This window comes from Mesoplodon mirus (assembly GCF_964341445.2).
Source record: "Mesoplodon mirus genome assembly, chromosome: 14".
Taxonomy (NCBI): domain Eukaryota; kingdom Metazoa; phylum Chordata; class Mammalia; order Artiodactyla; family Ziphiidae; genus Mesoplodon; species Mesoplodon mirus.
The window spans coordinates 45792834-45816719 of NC_138990.1; the positions used below are offsets into that span (position 1 = coordinate 45792834).

Here is a 23886-nt window from a genome sequence, read left to right on the forward strand (position 1 = left end):
GAAAAGCTCCTCTGGGCCCCAGCTCTGTCACAAGACTCCAGTGGCCACAAGAGTGTCCACATGGCTGAGCCAACCAGACAGGCCAGCGGGCAGGGAGCCTACTCTGGTTTGGCGGAGACTCTGCAGTCCAAAAATATCTCCCCAGTGACTGACCCCGAGCCTGACTGCCCCACCCTTGGAGCCATCTTGTAGTTAAGGCGGTGCCTGAGCCACAAATGTGACCCGGAATACAAAGCATTGCTTTCCCTAGGGGAGACCGAGGGCATATGGGAATTGGCGAATTTCCATATGGGAGTTGGGGCAGGGGGGTGAGGCCGTAGAATGTGATAAAAGGTATGGATGGGCTTTAGGCTCAGACAGGCCTGAATTCAAATCTGCCACTTAATTAGCTATGGGACCATGAGTACATTACTGGACTCCATTTTCCCCAATTTCCTCATCTGTCAAATGGTGCTAATTCTGCCTGGTCACAGAATTATCGTGAGGGTAAAATCACAATATGTAAAATGCCCCGCATGATGCCCAGTGTGTACTAGGTTCTCAATAAATGGTAATTATTAATATTTTCAGTGGGGGGAGCAGATACAGGATGATGGAGAAGATCTACCCTGAACTGCAGGAGGGCATGCTAGTGGTTAGGCCCCAGGGAAAGGCTGAGCTCCCTTCCCCGGGTTGTCTGCAGCTGGCTGTGGCCCAGTGCTGTACTCTGCTGTGTCTCGGCACCATCTGGGAACACTGGGTGAACTGAATTCCTGCCCTCCCAAGAGGACTGCCCAGTCCCGACCCCCTGCAGCCTGAGGTCAGGGCAGGCTGGACCAGTGGATCAACGGCCCAGAGGGATGGGTTCATTTGATTCTTTATTGGTTTTCTGGGCCCTAAAGCTGCCCTTCAACTTAGGGTCTCCCTGAGCTGCACAGAAAGACCTGCCACTACTGGGGCCAGGAAGGGGGCACAGAGGTGGTCGTTGTCCTAACACACACACCCTACCCTTCGGGGCTTATGTTCTGGCACTGAGACTTCTTGGGGTGCAAACCTGTATCCTCAAGGTTTATATCTCGTCATTCTCCAGCTGAATAGCATGAACCTCAAGCTCATTTGGGGTTTTCTTAGGCTCCAGTGTTTCCCTTGGAAGCTCTTCTTCTCTCTCTCCAGTGTCCCTGGCTTCTACCTGTCCCCCAGCCTCCCCTCCAGGGCCTGGGGCTTCTCTTGCAGCCTCTGCCTGTCCCCCAGCGTCCTGTACAGGTTCCAAGGACTCCCTTCTGGCCTCCACCTGTCCCCCAGCTTCTTCTCTGGGACCTGGGGCTTCACGTGCTTCTTGTCTTGACGGGCTTTTAGCCAACAGAGGCTGCCTCCCAACATCCTGTGGCTCTGGGGGCTCTTTGAGATCTGTGTGCCTCGGGGCCTCTCCGGGGAAGTTGACGAGCTCTGCAGGGGTCATGAGCCCATCCCCATTCAGGTCCTGGGTCTCCAGCACCTCATCCACTACCAGGATCACCTGTGGAAGGGTCTATAGTGACTGGAGATGCTCCCAGGAACCCTGACCCTCCCAACACCCCCCTGCATCCCTGCCATGCAGGCTTTGAGCCCTCATGGCTCAAAGGGGATTCACCAAAAGAGTCATGATGAAAAAAACCAAAGCCCCAGGGAGCTGGGTCTTCTTCTGGGAGAAGGGCCCCCATCCAGCAGGGCTTACCGGGTTGGTGGTGGGAGAGTCAGAAGCTCCAGGGGCCAGAGTTGCTGTCAACATGGACAACAGCTCCAGGCCATCCAGCTGTCCACTCTGGTCATAGTCGTGGAGAGCAAAGAGGTAGAGGAGAACTAAGGAAGAGAGGCTGGATCAGAAGAGGCATCAGGGGACAGGTGGATCAGGCAGGAGTCGCGGGATGGCCTGAGGTCAGTCCCAGCTCTGGCTGCCCTGAGCCTCCCGTCCACTGGCCCCATCAGCCCAGCCCCTCACCCTGCTCCCGGCTCATGTGCTCCGGCTCCTCTTCCATCCTCTCTAGTCCCTTTAGGTAGCTCTGAAGAAGTCTGGCAGAAAAGCGGAAAATCAGTCCACGAGAGGCCAGTCTGCAGCCCCAGGCCTGGCCCTCGGGCGCCCCCCACCCCAGCCTACTCACTGAAGTTGCTCCTGGCCTGGCTGGAAGGGGTTGGGTAGAGGTGGATGCTGCACTTCAGGGTCCAGCCTGGAGGAGGGAGGGAAGCACCGGCCTTGCAAAGGGCCTCCTCTGAGGGCCCAGCCTCACAGCCTTCCATCCCCAAGCTCTTGGTAGAGTTCTCCCCCCAGACCCAAAGGGAGCTCCTTCTCCAGGTCCCCAAAAACCTTGTGGGGAGGAGGCCATTCTGGTCTCCTCAGAAGCAGAACCTTACTCCCCAGACTCTGCCTTTGCAGATTCCTAGCTTAGATGGTAAGTGAAAATCCCAATAAAACATCTGGTTTGGTGGAGGCCAGAGGAAGGCGCACCTAGTAGACACAAGTTGGAGACCCAAGAAACCAGGATATGACCGCCTGGAGGGGTGGGATAGGGAGGGTGGGAGGGAGGGAGATGCAAGAGGGAAGGGATATGGGAACAGATGTATATGTATAACTGATTCACTTTGTTATAAAGCAGAAACTAACACACCATTGTAAAGCAATTATACTCCAATAAAGTTGTAAAAAAAAAAAAAAAAAAAGAAACCAGCATAGTGGGCGGCAGGACAACATGCATCATGGCAACCCTTCCTCTGTGATGCTGGGAGCCGAGGGACAGGTCTCTGGCTGAGCCCGGTGGCACTGCCCAGTTTTATACAGACCCGATTTGCTCCATGACACAAAGTGGACTCTTCTTTACCCCAAGTTGAGGGCATATATGTTGGTTTTGTAGTTTTGATCTGCTCAGGGGCTTTTTGTCAGCCTTTAAAGCTCAAGATTTGCTCGCAGTTCCGGACAGGGATCCCTGTTTGCCCAAGTCAATCCAGATGTGTGATGCCAGAGAGCTGGCAGGAGCTGTTACAGCAACTTTTGTCACTGCTGCCAGCCCTTGCTGCTGTGGCTGTATCCGTCCCCCGACCCCACCCAGCATACCCACTGCACAGTATTAAGACACAAAACCTCAAGAAAGATATTCAAATAAAATAGAAGTGATATGCTAATGATCTCTATTTCTTTGGAGCTTCCACTGTAAGGTCTTGATAAGAGGACTGCAGCCCCTTCCCAAGCTCATAGCCTCACATCTCATTGGAAGTGTGCTCCCGGTTTCCAAGTGAGCCCAGCAAACGTGTCGACGCCCACTTTGCAGAGGGCACTCTAGCAGGCACAAGGCAGAAGCTGAGGTGGTGAGGATGATACAGAAGTCAGGGAGCGTACACCCAGTCTTCCGCCTCCCAGAGGGGCCCGCAGCATACCTCCGATTCTCCAGAGACCCCCCTGCTCCCAGCCCACGGCCCTGCCCCCTGAACCCCATTACCTTGTGGTGCCATGCTTGGGAACAGCCTGACTCAGGGGCAGCAGCAGCAGCAGCACTAACCTTCTCATCGTCGCAGGTAACACCCTTCCTGTAGCTGGAAGCAGGAAACAGGGTTAGGAAGTCAGAGGGAAGCGGTGTCTGCCACAGAGGGGGGGATTGGTGGGTGAGACAGGAATGCCTCTCTCCCTGCCTCTACCTGCCACCCAGGTGACAGAACTCCTGTGCAGGGAGGAGCCACACACAGACATCAGGAACTTTGCTCAAAATAAATCTTATTCCAGATCCAGCATGTAAAGCGCATAATGCAGACCTGTGCTGGGGGAAGCTGTGCTGAGGGCAGGAGCATCCCACTCCTCTTGCCCTGCCGGTCCCCCAGGTGCTCGGAGAAGTGCAGTTTAAGCACATATGTAGTTCAGTCCACTCATTTTACGAGTGGAAACTAGTTCAGAGAGAGTAAGAAAAAGGCCAAATTAGAAGTGCACAGAGTCACAAAAAGGCCAAGCCTTAAACGGGGGGGGGGGGGGGAACCAGATTGTTGGTCTGTATCTATTAAAAACTCACTGAAGAACAAATCAAAAGAGACTAGACTCCTTGAAATAGGTCTACACTCAGGTAGGGCTTGAAAACACAACAAATCAGGGTCAATCCAACAGTGGTCCCAAGAATTGCTATTTATTAAACACAGGAAAACCAGATCCCAATAGAAAGGAAAAAAACAAAAATTTTCCTTTAGACCTACATTGTGTAGGCCCATTGGCAGCACATCACTTGATTAAATGAAAATAGTCAAATAGAGTATCTATCAATGTGCAGAGCATGAAGCTTTCCAATTAGTCCCAGGATTGTGTACATATCATGTGAGTTTCTGAGGCAGCAGAAGCCCTCCAGAGCCGAAGCCTGACACCTCAAACTCATCTTTAGGAAGACAAATCATCAGGTGCTTGATGGTCTAGAGCAGAGGGTCAGGAACCCTCCGACATGGTACCCTACACTTTGGCTGGCACTAAGTTCTCCTGGAGAAAGGTGCATAGCTTTCAGCAGATTCTCAAAGAGTTCCATGACCCTGATAAGGTTCAGAACCACCGCAAGGGAGGACATCAGCTTCCTAAGAGCTCTTCCTAGAGGCAGTGAGCAACTGGCCAACAGGTAGATACACGTGTAGCTGTGCAAAGAGAGCTGCCTTGAGGAAGAAGCAGCACAACATGGAAGTCCACAAGAAGGTGAAGCTCCCGAGAGTCACAGAAACTGTCTCTGTTTTTCTAGACATACGTTGGCCCCAAACAGATATAGTGAATCTACATAGTTTGTAGACTAAGACCTGCCGCTACAAAAAAAAAAAGCATCATGGAGGAGATAATAGGGGGAAAAAAAGAACCTAAAAATTAAATAATTAAAAAGGAAGACAAATAGAAAGCATAAAATAAGATGGTAAAAATAGATCCAAGTAGGGCTTCCCTGGTGGCGCAGTGGTTGAGAGTCCACCTGCCAATGCAGGCCACACGGGTTCGTGCCCCGGTCTGGGAAGATCCCACATGCCACAGAGCGGCTAGGCCCGTGAGCCATGGTCGCTGAGCCTGCGCGTCCGGAGCCTGTGCTCCGCAACGGGAGAGGCCACAACAGTGAGAGGCCCGCGTACCACACACACAAAAAAATAGATCCAAGTATATCAGTAATCGTAATAAACATAAATTGTATAAACTCATCAGTTAAGAAATAGAGATTATCAAAAGGTACATAAAACAACATACAAGTTACATGCAATTTTCAAGAGATTAACCTAAAAAGTAAAGTCACAGAAAACAAAACGGTGGAAGAAGGATATACAAGGCAATACTAGAGGAAAGAAAGCTGGCATAGTTTTATTAACATTAGAATAAATAGAATTTAAGGTGAAAAGCATTATTATAGATAAAAAAGTATCATGACAAAATGCACAAAAGTTTAATCCCCTAGGAAGATATAATGATTCTGAACCTGTATGTACCTAATAACATAGCCTCAAAACACCTAAAACGAAAACTGGCATAACACTATCACCTGTTAGAATGACCAAAAATCCAGAACATTGACAATATCAAGTACTGACAAGGATGTTGAGCAGCAGGAACTCTCATTCATTGATGGTGGGAGTGCAAAATGGTACAGTCACTTTAGAAGACACTTAGGTGATTTCATTCCAGACTAAACATGTTCTTACCATACAATCCACCAATTAAACTCCTTGGTATTTACCCAAAGGAGCAGAAAACTCATGTCCACACAGAAACCTGCATGCAGATGTTTATAGCAGCTTTATTCATAATTGCCAAAATTTGTAAGCAACCAAGATACCCTTCGATAGGTGTATGGATAAAGAAATTGTGGTACATCCAGACAAAGAATATTATTCAGTGCTAAAAAGGAATGAACTATTCAGCCATGAAAAGACACGGAAGAATCCTAAATGCATATTACTAAGGGAAAGAAGCCGATCTGGAAAGGCTACACACTGTATGATTCCAATTGTATGACATTCTGCAAAAAGCAAAACTATGGAGACAGTAAAAAGATCAGTGGTTGCCAGGGACTGGGCGTGAAAGGGATGAATAGGTGAAGCACAGAGGATTTTCAGGGCAGTGAAAATACTCTATATGATATTATAATGATAGATACATGTCATTATAGATTTGTTCAAACCCAAACAACACCAAGAGTGAACCCTAAGGTAAACTATGGACTTTGGATGATTGCGATGTGTCAGTATAGGTTCATCAGTTCATCGTGTACCCCTCTGGTGGGGCACGTTGATAATGGATGAGGCTGTGCATGTGTGGGGCAGGAGGTATATGGGAAACCTCTCAATTTTGCTGTGAACCTAAAACTATTCTAAAACAAATAAATTCTTTTAAAAAACTGGCATAAACACAATCAGGAAAATTGAATCTGCCATTATGGTGGGAGAATTTAACATACCTCATACAGTATTTGAAAGATTAAGCAGATAAAAATTAGCAAGAATGTAGACGATTGAATAAAATATTTTCTAAGCCTGAGCTAATGAACAAATAGAGAACCCAACCCCAGTCACTTAGCAAATACATTTTCTTCTCAATACATGTGGAATATTTATAAAAACTGATAAGCAATAGGCCAAAGAATATGGCTCAGCAAATATTAAAGAATCAGTCTCATACTGTTACATGACTAAATGCAATTGTATTAGGAATCAATAACAAAAATGATGTAAAAATCTCATTTATATAAAAAGTTTTAAAGGTACACTTACATATGGGTCAAAGAAGGATATCATAATGGAAATTGTTGAATACTGAGAATTGTATAATACTGGGAAAACATACATCAAAACAAGGTATGTAGCTAAAGCAGTATTAAAGGGGAAGTGGATTGGGGAATTCCCTGGTGGTCAAGTCGTTAGAACTCAGCGCTTTCACTGCCCAGGGCCCAGGTTCAATCCCCGGAACTAAGATCCCACAAGCCGGGACTTCCCTGGTGGCGCAGTGGTTAAGAATCCACCTGCCAATGCAGGGGACACGGGTGAGAGCCCTGGTCCAGGAAGATCCCTTAGTTGTGGAGCAACTAACTAAGCCCGTGCATCACAACTACTAAGCCTGAGCTCTAGAGCCTGCGAGCCACAACTGCTGAGCCCACACATTGCAACTAGTGAGCCCACATGCCACAACTACTGAGCCTGTGTGCTGCAACGACTGAAGCCCACGCACCTAGAGCCCATGCTCCGCAACAGGAGAAGCCACCGCAATGAGAAGCCCTCACACCACAACAAAGAGTGGCCCCCCACTTGCCGCAACTAGAGAAACCCCACACGCAACAACGAAAACCCGATGCAGTCAAAAATAAATGTAAATAAATTAAAAAAATTTTTTAAAAGAGAGAAAAGATAAAACTTTTTTAAAAAAGAAAGATCCCACAAGGTATGTGGTGCAGGGGTGGGGGGAATACATATATACACATATATATACACACATATATATACACACACATTTATACACACATATATATACATACATATATATATATATGTATAGGGGAATTGGGTTGACTTAAAAACTTATATTAGAAGAAAGGCCAAAAGTTAATGAGTTAAGCTTCCAACTCAAGAAGCTAGTAAAAGAGAATAAACTTAAAGAAACTAAAAGAAATGAATAATAAAAGATAGAAGAAATTTAAAATATAATAGAGAGCAGCAATAAAGTCAAACAACAGTGTTTCTTTAAAAGAACTAATGAACCACAAAACCCCTGACACTTTTCATTAAGAACAAAGAGAAAAGGCACAAATAAACAATATTAGGAATTAAAAGGGGACATAACTACAGGAATAGAAGAAATTTGCGAACTTAGCAGATATAGCCATTTTCCCAGAAAAACTTAACAGTAAAACTGACATCAAAATAAATGGTAAATTTTTTTTTTTTTTTTTTTTTTTGCGGTACGCGGGCCTCTCACTGTTGCAGCCTCTCCCGTTGCGGAGCACAGGCTTTGGATGCGCAGGCTCAGCGGCCATGGCTCATGGGCCCAGCCGCTCCGCGGCATGTGGGATCCTCTCCGACCGGGGCACGAACCCGCGTCCCCTGCATCGGCAGGCGGACTCTCAACAACTGCGCTACCAGAGAAGCCCTAAATAGTAAATTTTAATAGTCCTATACCCACTGAAGAAATTGAATCATTGAGTATTAACCTATATTGTTTGAGGAACTATAGACGTGAACTATTTCTGGAGAGTAATCTGCAAATGTGTTTTAACTGCCATAAAACCCCTACCCAACAATATCATCCTGGGGATTACGTAAGGAAAAACACAAACGGAAAAGAAATTATAAAGATATTTATAGCTGTGCTATTAATATTAGTCAAAGAACTGTAAACAACTGTAACATTTAGGCAATGATTAAGCAAATCATATTATGTGACAGAGCCATTAAAAATGATAAATATTTCATGGGACTTCCCTGGTGGTCCAATGGGTAAGACTCCGAGCTCCCATTGCAGGGGGCCTAGGTTCGATCCCTGGTCGGGGAACTAGATTCCGCATGCATGCCTTAACTAGGAGCCCGCATGCGGCAACTAAAAGATTCCCAAATGTTGCAACTAAAGATCCCAAGATCCTGCATGCCACAACGAAGATCCCGTGTGCCGCAACTAAGACCCAGCGCGGCCAAAATAAATAAATTAATAAATGTTTTTTAAAAATGATAAATATTTCAAATTCATGTTTTAAAGCAAAAAACTGACAGATTTGAGCATATCAAAAGTTTAAACTTCTCTATTATGAAAGACACCGTGAATCAAGTTCAAGAAGACAAGTGATGGAGGACTGGAGGGAACAGGGTTCAAGGCTATTTGATTTTCAGCAGGGTGGAGTTCACCACCCCCAGCCCCAGCAGAGGCTCGGAGACAGAAATCTCCGTAGAGATCCCACGGAGACTGAGTGGAAATCCAAGAACGGCAGAGTTATGTGCCTAACCCGTGAGGATTAGAGAGAAGGCCCTGCCCACAGTGTTCTTGGCGGTTAGGAAGCAATGGCTTAGAGAGGGTCTAGGCAAGTGGACGGGGGGGGGGCTGCCTCACCCAGTTCTTGGTATCCAGCGTGCTGCTGGTTTAAAGAGAGGGGTCTGAGGGCTCCAGGCTCTAAGGTGGAAGGAGGGGCACGAAATGGCTGAGAGGGCCAGCTGGCCAGAAGAGGCCAAAAGGAGAAGGCCAGATGATATAGACCCTGGACTGGATGCCGCAGAGGACATCATGGGAAGCACCAGTCGAAGTCAAGACCTTGAGTGACAAGGACCAGGAAGGCGAGCCTTTGTAGGGAAGGCAAGTGTAAATATAAGTTTATAGAGTAAAGGCAAATGGTACTCATTTCTTTAATATTTATTGAGCACCTACCATACGTGAGGCACTATTTTATAAGTAAGATGATAATATTAGGTAAAATTACCTATTATTTTTCCTCCTTAAAGCTTACATATTTATGTAAGTAGGAAATGATACAAATGGTAAAGCAACGATGAAGAGAAAAACAGAGAAACACAGAATTGCTAAGGAGTAGATGGCATAGCCCAAAGTTTAAGGGTATGGGCCCTAATCTCTGGCTGCCTAAGTTCAAATCCAGGCTCTGCAACTCACTAGCTGTGTGCTTCCTGTGTTTCAGAGCCTCGGTCTGTTAACATGAGGTTGATGAGAGCACCTCTCGGGGTGTGGTGAGGATTAAATGAGACAAGACGTGTAAAGCGCAGTGCCTGGTTATACAATAAGGCATTTTCCTTCCGGAAGTTTTTCTGGATTGCTCTGTAGTAGCTTCACACCATCCTGGTCTTCCCACCTGGATACCCTCAAATTGCTTTCTCCTCCCATCTGTTAACTGCCAGGACCTAGGCTAACAGGAGGCACAGGAGTAATTTAAATCCCTCAGAGCTGTCAAAACCTATTATCCAGGCTTAATGTGTTATCATCACTAGGAGTAGCCTTTTAAAACAGGACATTTGGAAACAACAAAGAATGACTCTGGTGGTAGCAGTTCAGGGATGAAGGGGAAACACCTATCGGATCCCACTAACCCAGTCACTCATTAGGCCAACTGTGCTGTTTTGAAAAACATCTACCAATTCTTTCTTGTGGGAAGTAGCTGGAGTTAAATTTGCCTTTCCTTGTATATGACCTGGACTTAGCGATTCACTTCAAACGAATAGCAGAAATGACACCATGTGGCCTCCAAGTCTGAGTCATAAAAGGCAACACGGTTTATGCCTGTTTCTGGTTCTCTCTCTCCCCCTCTTGACATGCAGATATGCTTCTCTGGAGCTCTGAACCGCCAAGGAAGAAGTGTGCCACGCTGAAAAGACCATGTGGAGAGAGCACACAGGGAGAGGGATGCTTGAGGAGCCCCAGTTGCTCTAGCCTCCAGCTGCTCACTTCCCCACCCAAGGGCCAGGCAGGTGAGAGAGCAAACCTGTAGATCATTCCAAGCCCCAGCCTTCGAGCTGCCCCAGCCAACACTGATGGAGCAGAATTGAGCTTGCCTTCTCAGCCCTACCCAGAAATGTACACTCACAGGCAAAGTCAATGTTATTGTTTTCAGCCACTGAGTTTTGAGGTGATCTGTCAAGTTGTCATAATGATTAGAACTGCCTTCTTGGCAGTCACACAGGGCCCTGCTCTCAAAAGGGCCCTGGGCTTAGTCTAATGCTCTGCTGTCTCTGTCTTGAAATTCTTAATCTTATTTTTGCACTGAGCCCTGAAAAGTAAGACCTGGTCCTGAACCCTGCCCACGTGAATTACTCTTACTCTCCTCCTCTTGGTCCTATGTCACATGTGTGCAACTATTCAGCCTGTGCAGTGGACAGAGGACAGAGCTATGGAACCAGCCAGACCTAGGTTCAAATCCCAGCCCCACCACAGACTGTCCCTGTGACCTCGGGTAGGTTAATTACCCTCACTAAACTTATCTGCATAATGGAGATAATAACAGTCCTTACACCACAGAGTTACAGTGAATACTAAGTGGATAATGAATTACTCAAGGAGTCTCTTATTCTTGTCCCGGCCTCTGCTACCTGCTCGATTTAAAGAACCCTCCATTCGCAGAGTACTCTCCCTTTGCTGGAACTCCGCTGCTCCAAAACCTTCAATGGCTCCCTATTTCTATTACAGTCCAGAGTCTTCGCCTGGACATTTAAGGCCTTCTACAATCAGATATCAAGTTACCATTTTAGACTCATCTTCCAGTGCTCCATTATACTAACACTCTGCTTCAAACAGAGGGGTTACTGGAGCCTGTGGAAATACTTTTCATTTTCACTTTGCAGTGCTTTTGCCCAAGCTGTTCCACCCTTTACCTGGAACATCCTGCGCCCTCCTGACAACCTTAGCACTCTGGTTACAGTCCACTTCAGAAACAAATAACTGCATGTGGACTTTTAGTGTCATCTCAGTAATATTCTCCTAAGTCATGCTTCCAAACATGACATTTTTAGTACAGGTAACTCACCTCTATTATTTGAAGGAAGTCAGGCTAAGGCACCTCAAGTAATGTGTAATGAGGTTGGTGTAATGTGATTTCTTCACACTTTCACATTTCTAACTACAGTATTTACAAAAGCTTTTATAAGCAACAGAAATAGAGTGGCTATTGAACAACTGCCTGTCAAATAAGAACGTTCCTAATCGTTTTCTATAACGTGCATAAACATAATTTACCCTAATGACCACAGAAAAGCCACCACAACTGCTAGAGTTGTGATATAATTCAATAAAGTCATTCACATCACACACACACACACACACACACACTCACAATGATCCTCTAGCCTCTGATTTCTTCAAGCCTTTGCACCAGTGCATGGGAGGAGAGCCTGGCCTTGGAGTTAGACCTCTGTTCAAATCCAGCCTCTCACAGTACTAACAGTGTGATCTCAGCAGGTGTCTTCGTGTCTCTGAGCTCTGGGACCTTCACTTTAAAAAATGAGGATAGGGGCTTCCCTGGTGGTCCAGTGGTTAAGAATTCGCCTGCCAATGCAGGGGACACGGGTTCGAGCCCTGGTCCGGCAAGATCCCACATGTCGCGGAGCAGCTAAGCCCCTGCGTCACAACTACTGAGCCTGTGTTCTAGAGCCCATGAGCCACAACTGCTGAGCCTGCGTGCCACAGCTACTGAAGTCCTCGTGCCTAGAGCCCGTGCTCCGCAACAAGAGAAGCCACCGCAGTGAGAAGCCTGTGCGCAGCAACGAAGACCCAACACAGCCAAAAATAAATAAATAAATATATATATATATATATTTTTTTTAATGAGGATAGTGGTATCTATCTTGTAGGGGCTTGGGGAAGATGCAATGGAATAATGTAGTGAGTAGATGCTCCCTGAGTATTTCAGAGACTCTAGGATGTGGCGGGGCCTTTTCTCTTGCTTGACTTCCCATCCAGTGCAAAACTGCTCGCACAGCATGCCTGTCAGTGGCCATCAGCCTCCACTGGACTTTCCAGGACAGGAGCCTACCACCCACAGGGCACGCATTCCATTTCTGCCTAATTCGAACTGTCGGAAGTAATTCTGAGCTCAATCCTCTCCTTTAACTTATCTCTCCAGGGCCGCCTGGGACTCCCAGCACCTCCCACCCCCCGGCGCAAGAGAAGAGGCACTGGCTATGCAGCCAAATGGGTCCCACACCTGAGAGCTGGGCTCCCCCTGCCACTTCTATCTGGGTGATAACCTCGGCCCCTCCCCGGTCCCCCTTCTCCTCCGCTGTCAAATGAGGAGGAAACTCCTGCCAGCCTCCCCTCCCCCCGGGACTGTCAAGAGCAACGAATGAGACACCGGAGGGAAAAGCCCTTGGGGGACTGTGAGACCCCCTCATCACAGCGAGGGAGCTCAGGCCTCGCTTTCCAGGCCCTCCCTCTACGTGCTCTCAGGGGTAACCTCGGAGAGGCGCCCAGGGGCGAGAGCTCCGGCGGCGTCCGAGCCGCAGGGGATGCGGAGGGACTGCGCCTTCAGCCTCCGACCTGGAGGCCAGGAGGCCGACCCTGCCCGCGGTCCCGCCCCGCGGCGCCCAGTATTCCCGGCTGCCCGCGGCGGGGTCCCCGGCCCCCAGCCCGCCAGCCCCGGGCGGGGCTCGCACCCACCTGCGGCGGCGCGGCGCGGGCCAGGTCCGGCTGCGTCGTCGCTCGAGGCTGTGCGCCGCCGCGGCCGCCGCGCCTCGGCTCCCGCCGCCCGGCCCTCCCCCGGGCAGCTCCACGTGGCTGCTCCACGTAGCCCTCCCGGCTGCAGCCGCCGCCCTGGCCCGGGCAGAGTCCGGAGCGCCAGCGCCGTGGCCTGGGTCTCCGCCCCGCCCCGCCCCGCCTGGCCCGCAGACCCCGGCCCTCTGCGGCCCCCACCGGGCGAGGGAGAGCGTGTGCGTGAGTGTGTGCGTGTTTGACAGGCACAGACAACTAGGGAGAGAGAGGCAAAGAGACAGATGATGAAGCTGGTGCGTAATGAGAAGCACGTTTAACTGGGGGCTCAGTCCCTGCTGGGACCCAGATGTGTGTGACAAGATAGAATGTGACTTACTGTTAGCCTGTGTGATTGTGACTGGTGTATGTGGCTGTGTGGATGAGAGACCTGTGACATGGTAGGGGGTGTTTCGTGTGGCTGTGTATCCAGTATGGCAGTACTTGAGAGAATATGGCCAGTGTGTGACTGTCCCAGTGTGTGACCGTACAGGATGTGAGTGGTGTGTCTGTTAGGGTATCTGGCTGAACTCTTCCCGAGTTGTGATGCTCAAGTGATACCCGTGACTGTCGGTTTCCGGTGAAGGTATCATTGTGTGACTGTGACTGCACATCACTGAGAAGTGGCTCCATATGAGCCATGGTGGGGGGAGGGGGGCCTGGGAAAGTATCAGCTAAGGGTGACAGTGGCAGTTGTTTGCCAGCACAGTGTTGCAGTGTGTGGCTATAGCTTTGTGGTCAAAATGCAGTGTCACCAGTTTTCTCAGAGCAGCCAGTTCCTCCACCCAGGCTTCAGACTACTTCCTCACCCACTGGCTCAAAGACTTAGTTCTTTGAGTGCACGACTTCTTATCTCTCTGGAATCTTCAACTTCTCCCTCCCCATCAGCTCCTTCCCATCAGCATCCACCCACAACAACACTCACTCTCATCAAAGTCACCCTGTCCTCCTTCCTGTGGTGGACATGTGGATACTGCTGGACACTGCCTCCTTGGGTCATGGTATCATTGGTTTTGGCAATACCATTCCTCTCTCTTTAGTCATTTATTCTTAGTTTCTTCACGTGTCGGAGTTCCTCTGGGCTCCCTCCTCATTCCCCATCTGCTCATGTGTTCTTCCATTCATGTAGCTTCCATCACTATCTCTTATGTGTTGAACTGTGTCCCTCAAAAATTCATATGTTGAAGTCCTAACCCCCAATACCTCAGAATGTGACTTTATTTGGAAATAGGGTAGTTGCAGATATAATGAGTGAAGATGAGGTCATACTGGAGTAGGATGGGCCCCTAACCCAATATGACTGGTGTTCATATAAAAAGGGGAAATTTGGACACACACACACACACACACACACACACACACACACACACACACACAAGGAGAACAGCATGTGAAGATGCGGGCAGAGACTGGAGTGAAGCTTCTACATACCAAGGAATGCTGAAGATTTTCAGCAAACCACCAGAAGCTCGAAGAGAGGTATGGAACAGGCTCTTCCTCACTGCTCTCAGACGGTACCAATCCTGCTGACACCTTGATCTTGGACTTCCAGTTTCCAGAACTGTGAGACAATAAATTTCTGTTGTTCAAGACAACCAGTTTGCAGCACTTTGTCATGGCAACCCTGCAAGCTAATATATCATCTAAATGCTGATAACTACCGTATCTCAAATTCCAATCTCTGAGCCCCAGACCACTTCAGGAACTGAACAGCCTACTGATTTGTGCCGGATCTTAATTTTTAAAGGTGACTGACTGAGTGACAACACAGAGAGGTCAATGCCACTGAAAGAAAAGTTTAATGTTACAGTTCCCTGAGGAAGAAGAAGCACAGCTCACCACACAGGACCACAGAGGGAAGCACCAGTGTAGGTCAGAAGGCAGAAAGGAGCAAGGGGAAGGCACAGGCCACAGCTTTTATTAAACTAGAAAAGCGAGACGAGGCAGGTTAAACAGTTTAGGGTTGGCTAGTTTTAATAACTTCAGAGAGCTTTGGGGCATAGGGGCTGTCCCTAGTTGACTGGTCCCTGGTCCTGGGTTTATCCAGGAAAGGGAAAATATTGGTTTGGTGTGTGAGAGTTGGATAAAGGAAGTGGTTCCGAGTATGGCCTCTGGATTGCAGGGGAGATGTGAACAACTTTGGCTGTTAGTTTGGTCCTGTGATTAATGGATGCCAAAGAGACAAATTCAGAATCTAAGAAAACACACTTAGAACACCTAGCAGCACTCCAGACGTGTCGGAATCAGAATGCATCGTCTTCCTCCTCAAAACTTCCCCTCCCCCTGCTTCCCTATCCCAGTGTTACCACCATGCATCCCTGAATCGATGCAGTCAGAAAACTGGGGGCCGTCCATGATTCCTCCTCTTCCCCTGCCTCCAACCTACTACCAAGTCCTATCAGTTCTGCCTCCTAACTTAAAGGTCTTCACTCCTCTCCTGAGCGTTCCCCCAGTCCAGCCAGCCATGGTCCATGCCAAATTTCCGTTAACAGCCTCCTGATTAGCCTACTTTTCATCCCCCTCCAATCCATTCTCAAAGTAGCCTGAATGATTCTTCTGAAATATAACTCTGATCATGTCGCCCATCCCTTCTTAAAACTCTGATGGCTTTCCTCCACCCTTAGGATAAAGACTAACATCCTTCATGCAGCTGCCCACAACCTGATTCCTGACCATCTCACATGTTCCAGCAACACCAAATTTCTTTTGGTTCCTTTAAGAAGTCTCTCACATCCAGGCTTTTGCTTGTGCTCTTCCCTCTCCTGGAACAATTACTCTCTCCCCTCCTCCACCTTGTCTTGGAAACTTATTTTTTGATTTCGCCTTAAATGTATTGTCATTTAATATCTGGGTGTGCTTTCTCTGATCCATGGAGTCTGGGCACCCTCCCCGGGGCTCCCACTGCAGCTAGTACTTCCCTTATCTAGCACCATGCTCTGTTGCAGGGGTTCAACCCTGATTACACATTTGAGTCCTCCAGAGAGATTTTAAGTTGTTATTAATACTTAGGCTCCTCTCCAGACCAACCAAAACAGCGGGTGGGGCCTGGGCACTGCTAGTTTTAGAAACTCACAGATAATTCCAATCTTCAGTCAAGGTTGAGCCATTGCTCTAGTAGATTACTTACTTGTTTCCATACCCCAATGAAGACAGGAACAGCATCCCAAGTGCCTGGTACAGAGTGGGTGATGAGTAAGTATCTATTGTACTTGTGACAGGGATTGTATGAGACAGCGTAGAGTGACACTGGACGAGTGGCTTTAGCCCATGTGTGTGTGACTCTGTGCGGAATGCCACTCACTCAAGTAGCTGAAACTTGACTACGTGACACTGTGGGGTGTCGGTGTGAATGATCATGTCCAGTGTGTGAGGGCCACTGTCAACGACTGAACACTACGGGAGTGGAGTGGTGTGACCACGTCAGTGGCTGGGCCCTGTGTGTGACTGACTGAGAGGCTGGGGGCTCTGGCCAGGCTGTCAGACTTGCCGCTCCGGGGCAGGGTTTGAGGAAGAAGGAGCTGGAGCTGCCCCGCAAGATGGCGGCTGCGGGGAAGGCCGCTAGTCCTCACAAGAGGCCGCAGGGCCGGTGACCGCGAAGCGGAGGCAGGAGCCGTAGAGGCGCGAGAACCGGCCCCCGGGCCGGGAGGCCATTCGCAAGACACTGGGGTCAGCTCCGCGCAGACTGCCCAGGCGCGGTACACCCACCGCATCGACGTCCTAGCACCGCCCCTCGCCACTCCCGCCGCCGGGAGCAGGGCGGTGGGCGGGGCCCGGGTCTCCGAATCGCCGGGCAGTACGGGCGGAACCCGCACAAGCTGTCCAATGGCGTGTAACGGGAGGGGCCCAGAGCGCACCTGCGGGCCCACTAATCGAAGCTCAGGCGTCAGAGCCAGTCTGAGAACTTGGGAGTGGAGACTCAGCAACGCGAGAGGCTGAGCTTCTCCCTGGGGAACCAAGATGACACCTGGACAGAGTCCTTCTCTCTGCTTTTGGGACTTGGCGCTGCCCTCTCCTTGGGCTACTACTGGGCATGGGTGGCCCAGGTGGGTGCGGGTCCAGAGCTCTCTCCGGCGGGTGTAGGTAACTCGAGTCTGAGGGCAGCTTCCAGCCGGGGCTCGAGCCCTTTGTGGAGGCTGGCTGGGTGGGGTCTCCTGGCCCAGGTGAGATTTGACGCCACAACCCCACCACCACTCCGGCCCCGCGCTCCAGCCAGGCTCAGCTTTACTCCTGTCACCTAATGGAGAGTCGGTTCTTTGCCTGCCTGGATTCTCTGCATCCCGCGTACTCCCCATGCCAGCTGGGCCTTTCAGTCATCGGAGGGGTGCTGCTGCCAATGATGTGGACAAACACTTGCGGAAAAGCGGGGTGGAAGGCATCCTGAGGTGTCCGGGCGATGTGCACACTATCTTTTTCTTTTTAGGCAGTCTAGATGAGCTGCTCATTAGCTGCTCTGAATGAAGGAAACAGTTGGTGGGGTGGTGGCTAACTCCCACCATCATCCCATCAGCTTGGTAGGACCTTGCTTCTCTTAAGGACTGGCAGAGGTTCCCCGCCTAGCTCAGGACTAATGGATAACCCTAACTGTCCTTGCTCATTCAGCCCTGTTTTAAGTTCTAGGCTCTCCATGTAGAGTGCAATGGAAAAATCCGAAGAGGATGGTTTTGGTGAACTTGGAAATTTTATTCTCACTGAAATTTATGTAATTTACATAGCCACAAAAATCTAAATCTTTTAATTTTCATTAAACTCGGTTCTAAGTAGCTGAGTCTAACAAGAAACCTATTGATTCAAGCCCTTGAAAAAGATCTATAGGGAAGTTTAATGTTACCTCAACTTTTCTGTATTTTCAGAGCTTTATACATCCTATGTATTGTTTATAGAATACATCTGCCTTAGTAAAACAATTTTAAAAATCCAAACCTCAAAATACCCTATAAACCTTACCTTATATGCCTGATTTGGAAAGTCAGTCATTTCAGAACAGAGCTGTCCTGAACTAAACATTTTCCTTTGCTTACAACCAGCCACAGAGAAGTCAGAGACCTCTGCCACTTTATACTCCAAATCCTTCTTTGATTTCCAAATACTGGTTTAAATGCAGAGAAAGTGTCATTCTGGACACTCTGAGGACATGCAGTTTGGATTGTCCAGCATGGTAATGGATTGGAATTGATTCATCCACAGTGACTAATGGCATTTAACTAATTAATTCTCAGGGATAAGTCAAGAAACACTTCACTAGAGTTAAAATGAAACTAACCCACATACATCAAACCTGTGATTTATTAGCACCTTGTTCTACACAACTGAGCTGTTTGACCAGACCAAAGATTTAATAAATTGATAACTCAAAATCTTGGCAGCTAGGAGGTATTATAGTAAAGTGACTAAGAGCACAAACTCTTAGTTTCAATCCCAGCTCCACTGCTAACTAGCTTTGGCACATTTTGTGACCTTTGACAACTTACTCAATATTCAAACACGTTCCCACAGGGGGATCATAGTACCTATCTCAAAGAGCTATTGTGAAGGTTATAGGATATAATCATGTAAAATGCTTAGCACAATACCTGGCACATAAGGAGCACTCAACAAATCTTACTAGTATTAGTGGTAATATCATAATTATTTTTTACACTTTTTAATAGAAGTATAGTTGATTTACAATGTTGTGTTAATTTCTGCTGTACAGCAGTGATTCAGTTACACAATTTATATACATTTTTTTTATATTCTTTTCCATTATGGTTTATCATAGGATATTGAATATAGTTCTCTGTGCTATACAGTAGGTCCTTGTTGTTTATCCATCCTGTATATAAAAGTTTACATCTGCTAACCCCAGCCTCCCAGTCCATCCATCCCCCAACTCCCTCCCCCTTGGCAACCACAAGTCTGTCCTCTATGTCCCTGATTCTGTTTCTGTTTCGTAGATAGGTTTGTTTGTGTTATATTTTAGATTCCACGTATAAGTGATATCATATGGTATTTGTCTTTTTCTGACTTCACTTATTATGGTAATATCTAGTTGCATCCATGTTGCTGCAAATGTGTGTGTGTGTGTGGTTTTTTTTAACGGCTGAGTAGTAGTCCATCGTATATATGTACCACATCTTCTTTATCCACTCATCTGTCAATGGACATTTAGGTTGTTTCCATGTCTTGGCTATTATGAATAGTGCTGCTATGAACAAGGGGTGCATGTATCTTTTTGTATGGATATATTTTGTATGGATTGCTGGATCATGTGGTAATTCTATTTTTAGTTTTCTGAGGAACCCCTATACTGTTCTCCATAATGGCTGTACCAACTTACATTCCCACCAACAGTGTAGGAGAGTTCCCTTTTCTCCATATCCTCTCCAGCATTTGTTATTTGTAGAGTTTTTAATCACGGCCATTCGGATTGGTGTGGGTTGTTACCTCAATGTAGTTTTGATTTGCATTTCGCTATTAGAGTCGTTGAGCATCTTTTCGTGTGCCTATTAGCCATTTATATTTTTTCTTTGGAGAAATGTCTATTTAGGTCTTCTGCCCATTTTTTTCTTTTTTTTTTCTCCCATTTTTCCATTGGGTTGTTTATTTTTGTTGTTGTTGAGTTGTATGAACTGTTTGTATATTTTGGAAATTAAGCCCTTGTCGGTCTCATTGTTTGCAAATATTTTTTCCCATTCTGTAGGTTGACTTTTCATTTTATGGTTTCCTTTGCTGTGCAAAAGCTTGATTAGAAAAAGCTTGACCTGCAAAAGCAGATGTAAGCTTGATTAGGTCCTATTCGTTTATTTTTATTTCTATTGCCTTGGGAGGCTGACCTAAGAAAATATTGGTACAATTTATGTCAGAGACTATTTTGCCTAATATAATTATTATTCCACTTTGCCTTTTGCTAGCTGTGTGACTTCGGGCAAACAACTTAACCTGTCATAGTTTCTTATAATAAGGTTGGGTTTAGCCTAGTGCCAGCAAATAGCATACAATGAATCACAGGTGTTATTATTCCAGAGCTTAAGGCCCAGGGTACGAGTCACAACAGTCACAGTACCAACCACGCCTCTCTAGTTCATAATTTACGTAGCCCCTTTTGACTGCAAGAAGAAATAGGAATCTGGTCCTTGGGTCCCTTCAGGCCTGCAACAGAAATGCAATTTCTATTTCTTGAGTCTGAGGCCTTCTGTCTTTGTACGGCATACTCCCCCTTCATAAGCCTTCTATGTGGCTAGGCCCTCTCATTCACTTGATGTGTATCCAGAAGAACCAAGCAGAGAGGTTGAAAGATAGGGCTAAGTGCCCAGTGACCTCATCTGGCCCACCATCCTATCCCTGTTACCTTCCTCCTGGCTGGCATGAAGAAAGAGAAAATCTATTCCCATTGGGAATATTCCTCCTTTAGAGCATGGTCTAACAGCAGGGGCTGTTAAGTAAGAAAATGAGGTGGTGTGGTACAAAGAAGCCCTTTAGCAGAGAGCACATGCAACAGGGAATGGAAATATGCAACAACGGAATGCTAAAATCAGGAGCCAGCATGACCGGAGCTAGTTTTGAGATGAGAGTGTGGATAATTCAACTGGCAGAAGTGTAGACAATTCAAAAGGCAAAAATCACAGATTGAATGGTGCTGCATTTCTTCAGCCTCTGTCCAGGATCCCTACCTTTCCTGCAGATCAGCTGGGCAACTTATATTACCTGCTCTCTCCAAAATGGGTTTGGGGCATGGACAGGTTGAGTGTGGAAGTCGGTTCAGGGGCAATTCTGGAGAGGTGACACTCTAGGACTGGAGTTGGGGCCCTAGTGGGCCTATCTTAACAGAGGTGACTTGACCATTCCAGATTGAGGTATGCTAGATTTCTCACGCCCAGACAAAGCAGTGCCCTCCAGGCTGGCCTCTGGAAAGGGGTCACTCTGGTATCAGGTACCTCACTGGCTTAGTGCAAAAATCAGGGGAGTGAGGCACATTGTGTTGTGTGACTACAGAGGCCACAACTGGTGACTGGGTCCCAGTTTCTGGCCTCCCTGGAGCAACGCTGTCCAGTCACTGTGGAGACTTTCTACCCTACGCTCTGGTGTTTTGAGGGGCGGCTACAAACCATCTTCAGAGTCTTACTGCAGTCTCTGCCTGTAGCCCCTTACTCCAGGTAAGAAGGGACAGAGAGGGGGGAACGTGAAGCTGCAAGTACCGGGGAACCCTACTCGTGTACCTCTTTTAAAATGGGGGTACCTTTGACCCATCTACCTCAGTGTGCTAAGGGTAACCAGAGTGGCTATATGGAAAGGCTATTTAATTGCACAGCCATGAGGTAATACTCAAATCTTTTATGTCCCATTATACCTCGTTACAGTCTTAATGTTTTGCATAATGCATGCCCTCAAATGATGCTGCTAACTTGTGGGAGTTGTTTGGGGAGGGAGAGGAGGGCGTAAAATCTTTCGAAGTACGTGGAGCTCCTAATAGTATCTTTCTGTGCCCTTTTCTCCAAAACCACAGGGAAGTTCTCAAAACCCCGGATAGAGGACAGCTCCCCCTAGACTGGGCCAGCCAGCCTAACAGCAGTCAATATCCTGACCTTACCACCCAGCCCATTGTTATTACTGCTTCCTGGTATCACGGGCAGTAGTCAGGAGACATATATCTTGCACCTAGTTGACCAAGCTTTGAAGGATGGCTGTAGGTAAGGATGGACACAGCCCAGCGGAATTGGGTGGTGTCTGATAACTTATAATTGTGTGTGTTGGGGGTCGGGGGAGGGTCAATTCAGACCCTGCTAGCTATGGGGAGGAGGTGCCATATGAAGGGCACCTTTTGACGGAGGCCTTTCTGAAACCTACCAAAAGGGGAAAGGAGCCCTTAGGGAGGGTCTGCCTAACACGTGCCTGTGTGCGCCACAGGGCTATCGTATTTAATAACTGGGGCTGCCGTGGGGAAGAACTGCGGGCGAGTACCCTCCTCCCTCGTAGTGGCCCTTCACCCCAACCCCTTCAGAGACCCTGGGCCCCAACCTACCTGTCTTCCATTTCTTGAGCCTTTCACTTTTCTGCCTTCTGGTCAGGGCCTCCTTCCCTACCCAATGATCCGGTTTGCCTCAGACCTACAGGGCCCTCTGTGCCAGCAACACTGAAGATCTGGAGACAAGTCGTGAACCACATAAAGAGCCGCTACTCCCACGCTCCACTGCTGGCTGTGGGCATCTCTCTCGGAGGGTAAAGGCTGCCTGCACTTAACCCAAAGGCCCAGCCTTCCTTTTTCTCTCTCCTCCTCCATGTTCTCTCCCGTTCTCCTGTTCCCACTAACCAGTACAAACCCTTCTTTCATGGCCCCTGGGTCAATCCTACAGGATATTAATGCTGAAGCACCTGGCTCGAATGGGATGGGCTGCGGGGCTGGTGGCAGCACTGACTCTACCTGCACGCTGGGATACCTCTGAGACCACCTGCTCCCCGGAGACCCCACCGAACTCACTGCTCTTCAATCAGCACCTCACTGCTGGGCTCTGCCGAGCTGTGAACCTCGGTGCTCTTCAATCAGCACTTCACTGCTGGGCTCTGCCGAGCTGTGAACCCGTAGGGTCTTGACAAGTGGAAAAGGGAAGCAGACAGGGTAGGATGGCAGACATGCCAGGTTCTCCCAGTGCTCGGGTCAGTTCCCTATCTGGATTTTCTCACTCGTGAGATAGGACAGAGGCTGGCTCTGGGTCAGGTCCAGGAGTAGAACCAAAGCCCTATGTGTTTTTTTTTTAATTTTTCTTTTTCGCTGCGTTGGGTCTTCGTTGCTGCGCGCAGGCCTTCTCTAGTTGCGGCGAGCAGGGGCTACTCTTTGTTGTGGTGCGCGGGCTTCACTGAAGTGGCTTCTCTTATTGCGGAGCACAGGCTCTAGAGCGTGTGGGCTTCAGTAGTTGTGGCTCGCAGGCTCTAGAGCACAGGCTCAGTGGTTGTGGCGCATGGGCTTAGTTGCCCCACGGCATGTGGGATCTTCCTGGACCAGGGGTCGAACCCGTGTCCCCTGCATTGGCAGGCAGATTCTTAACCACTGCGCCACCAGGGAAGTCCCACCCTATGTGTTCTTTTGCAGAAACAGAAAGGTGATGGAAAAGGTGGTGAATGTAGACTTTGTGCTACGGGTATAGTATTTCAACTATCCCCTCTCCGCCCAAAACTGTTCTTCCAACACCTTATTCCCTATCCTCATCCTAGCCTATCCCACCCGCCACCACCTGCAGGCCCACACAATCCACCACTTTGATGAACGTTACACAACTGTGGTCTTTGGCTATCAAGACCGTGCTGCCTATTACCGAGCAGCAAGCCCAAGAACCAAGGTAGATGCCATCCAGATCCCTGTGCTCTGGCTCACTGTAGCTGATGACCCCTTCTCCCCAGTCCATGGTGAGCACCTGGCATCTGGATGCTTTAGGCCCCAGGGAAAATGCGCCATGCGGTGCAAGTGGAAAGAGCCTGGGCTCTCAGCAGAGGCCAGGGTTCCTGACCTCCTCTCCAGCCCCTCCTAGCCCTTCCCCTACAGGCTGCCCAACATTCTCCCCACGTTGCACTGCTCATTACAGCTCGGGGTGGCCACATCGGCTTCCTGGAAGGACTCCTTCCCTGGCAGCACTGCTACATGAGCCGCCTCTTGCACCAGTATGCCAAAGCCATCTTCCAGCACCCAGCAGAGCTGCTCAGCCTCAGGGCACCCACTCCTTCTGAGGGAGGCAAAAGCTGACAAGAGTACCATCTGG

At 48.3% G+C, this 23886-nt stretch overlaps 2 protein-coding genes across 2 annotated transcripts; one reads left to right on the plus strand and one right to left on the minus strand.

The window, feature by feature from the left end:
- Nucleotides 1–844: 844 nt before the first annotated feature.
- CGREF1 (cell growth regulator with EF-hand domain 1) lies at nt 845–13155 on the minus strand. The gene is made up of 6 exons (XM_082642526.1): nt 13073–13155; nt 3447–3540; nt 2118–2183; nt 1958–2028; nt 1694–1818; nt 845–1495 (listed from the first exon to the last, which is right to left on the minus strand). Exons 2-6 carry the CDS (start codon nt 3512–3514, stop codon nt 1049–1051), a joined length of 777 nt encoding a protein of 258 aa, XP_082498652.1. The 5' UTR covers nt 3515–3540; nt 13073–13155; the 3' UTR covers nt 845–1048.
- ABHD1 (abhydrolase domain containing 1) lies at nt 9116–23886 on the plus strand (the record flags this gene model as incomplete). Its single annotated transcript, XM_082642385.1, is given in 16 exon segments — nt 9116–9234; nt 12840–13341; nt 16660–16745; nt 16881–16988; nt 17040–17202; nt 21131–21291; nt 21642–21741; nt 21743–21825; nt 22043–22088; nt 22241–22285; nt 22287–22354; nt 22489–22660; nt 22663–22664; nt 23223–23271; nt 23371–23536; nt 23659–23886. Coding segments are annotated over 16 exon segments (2082 nt in total). The 3' UTR covers nt 23871–23886.

Coding starts and splice junctions, on each gene's coding strand:
- CGREF1 (XM_082642526.1), bottom strand. CDS start 3,514: ATGAGAAGGTTAGTGCTGCTGCTGCTGCTGCCCCTGAGTCAGGCTGTT. Junction 1,819..1,957: donor GCACATGAGCCGGGAGCAGG/GTGAGGGGCTGG, acceptor TCTCTTCCTTAG/TTCTCCTCTACCTCTTTGCT. Junction 1,496..1,693: donor ACTCTCCCACCACCAACCCG/GTAAGCCCTGCT, acceptor ACCCTTCCACAG/GTGATCCTGGTAGTGGATGA.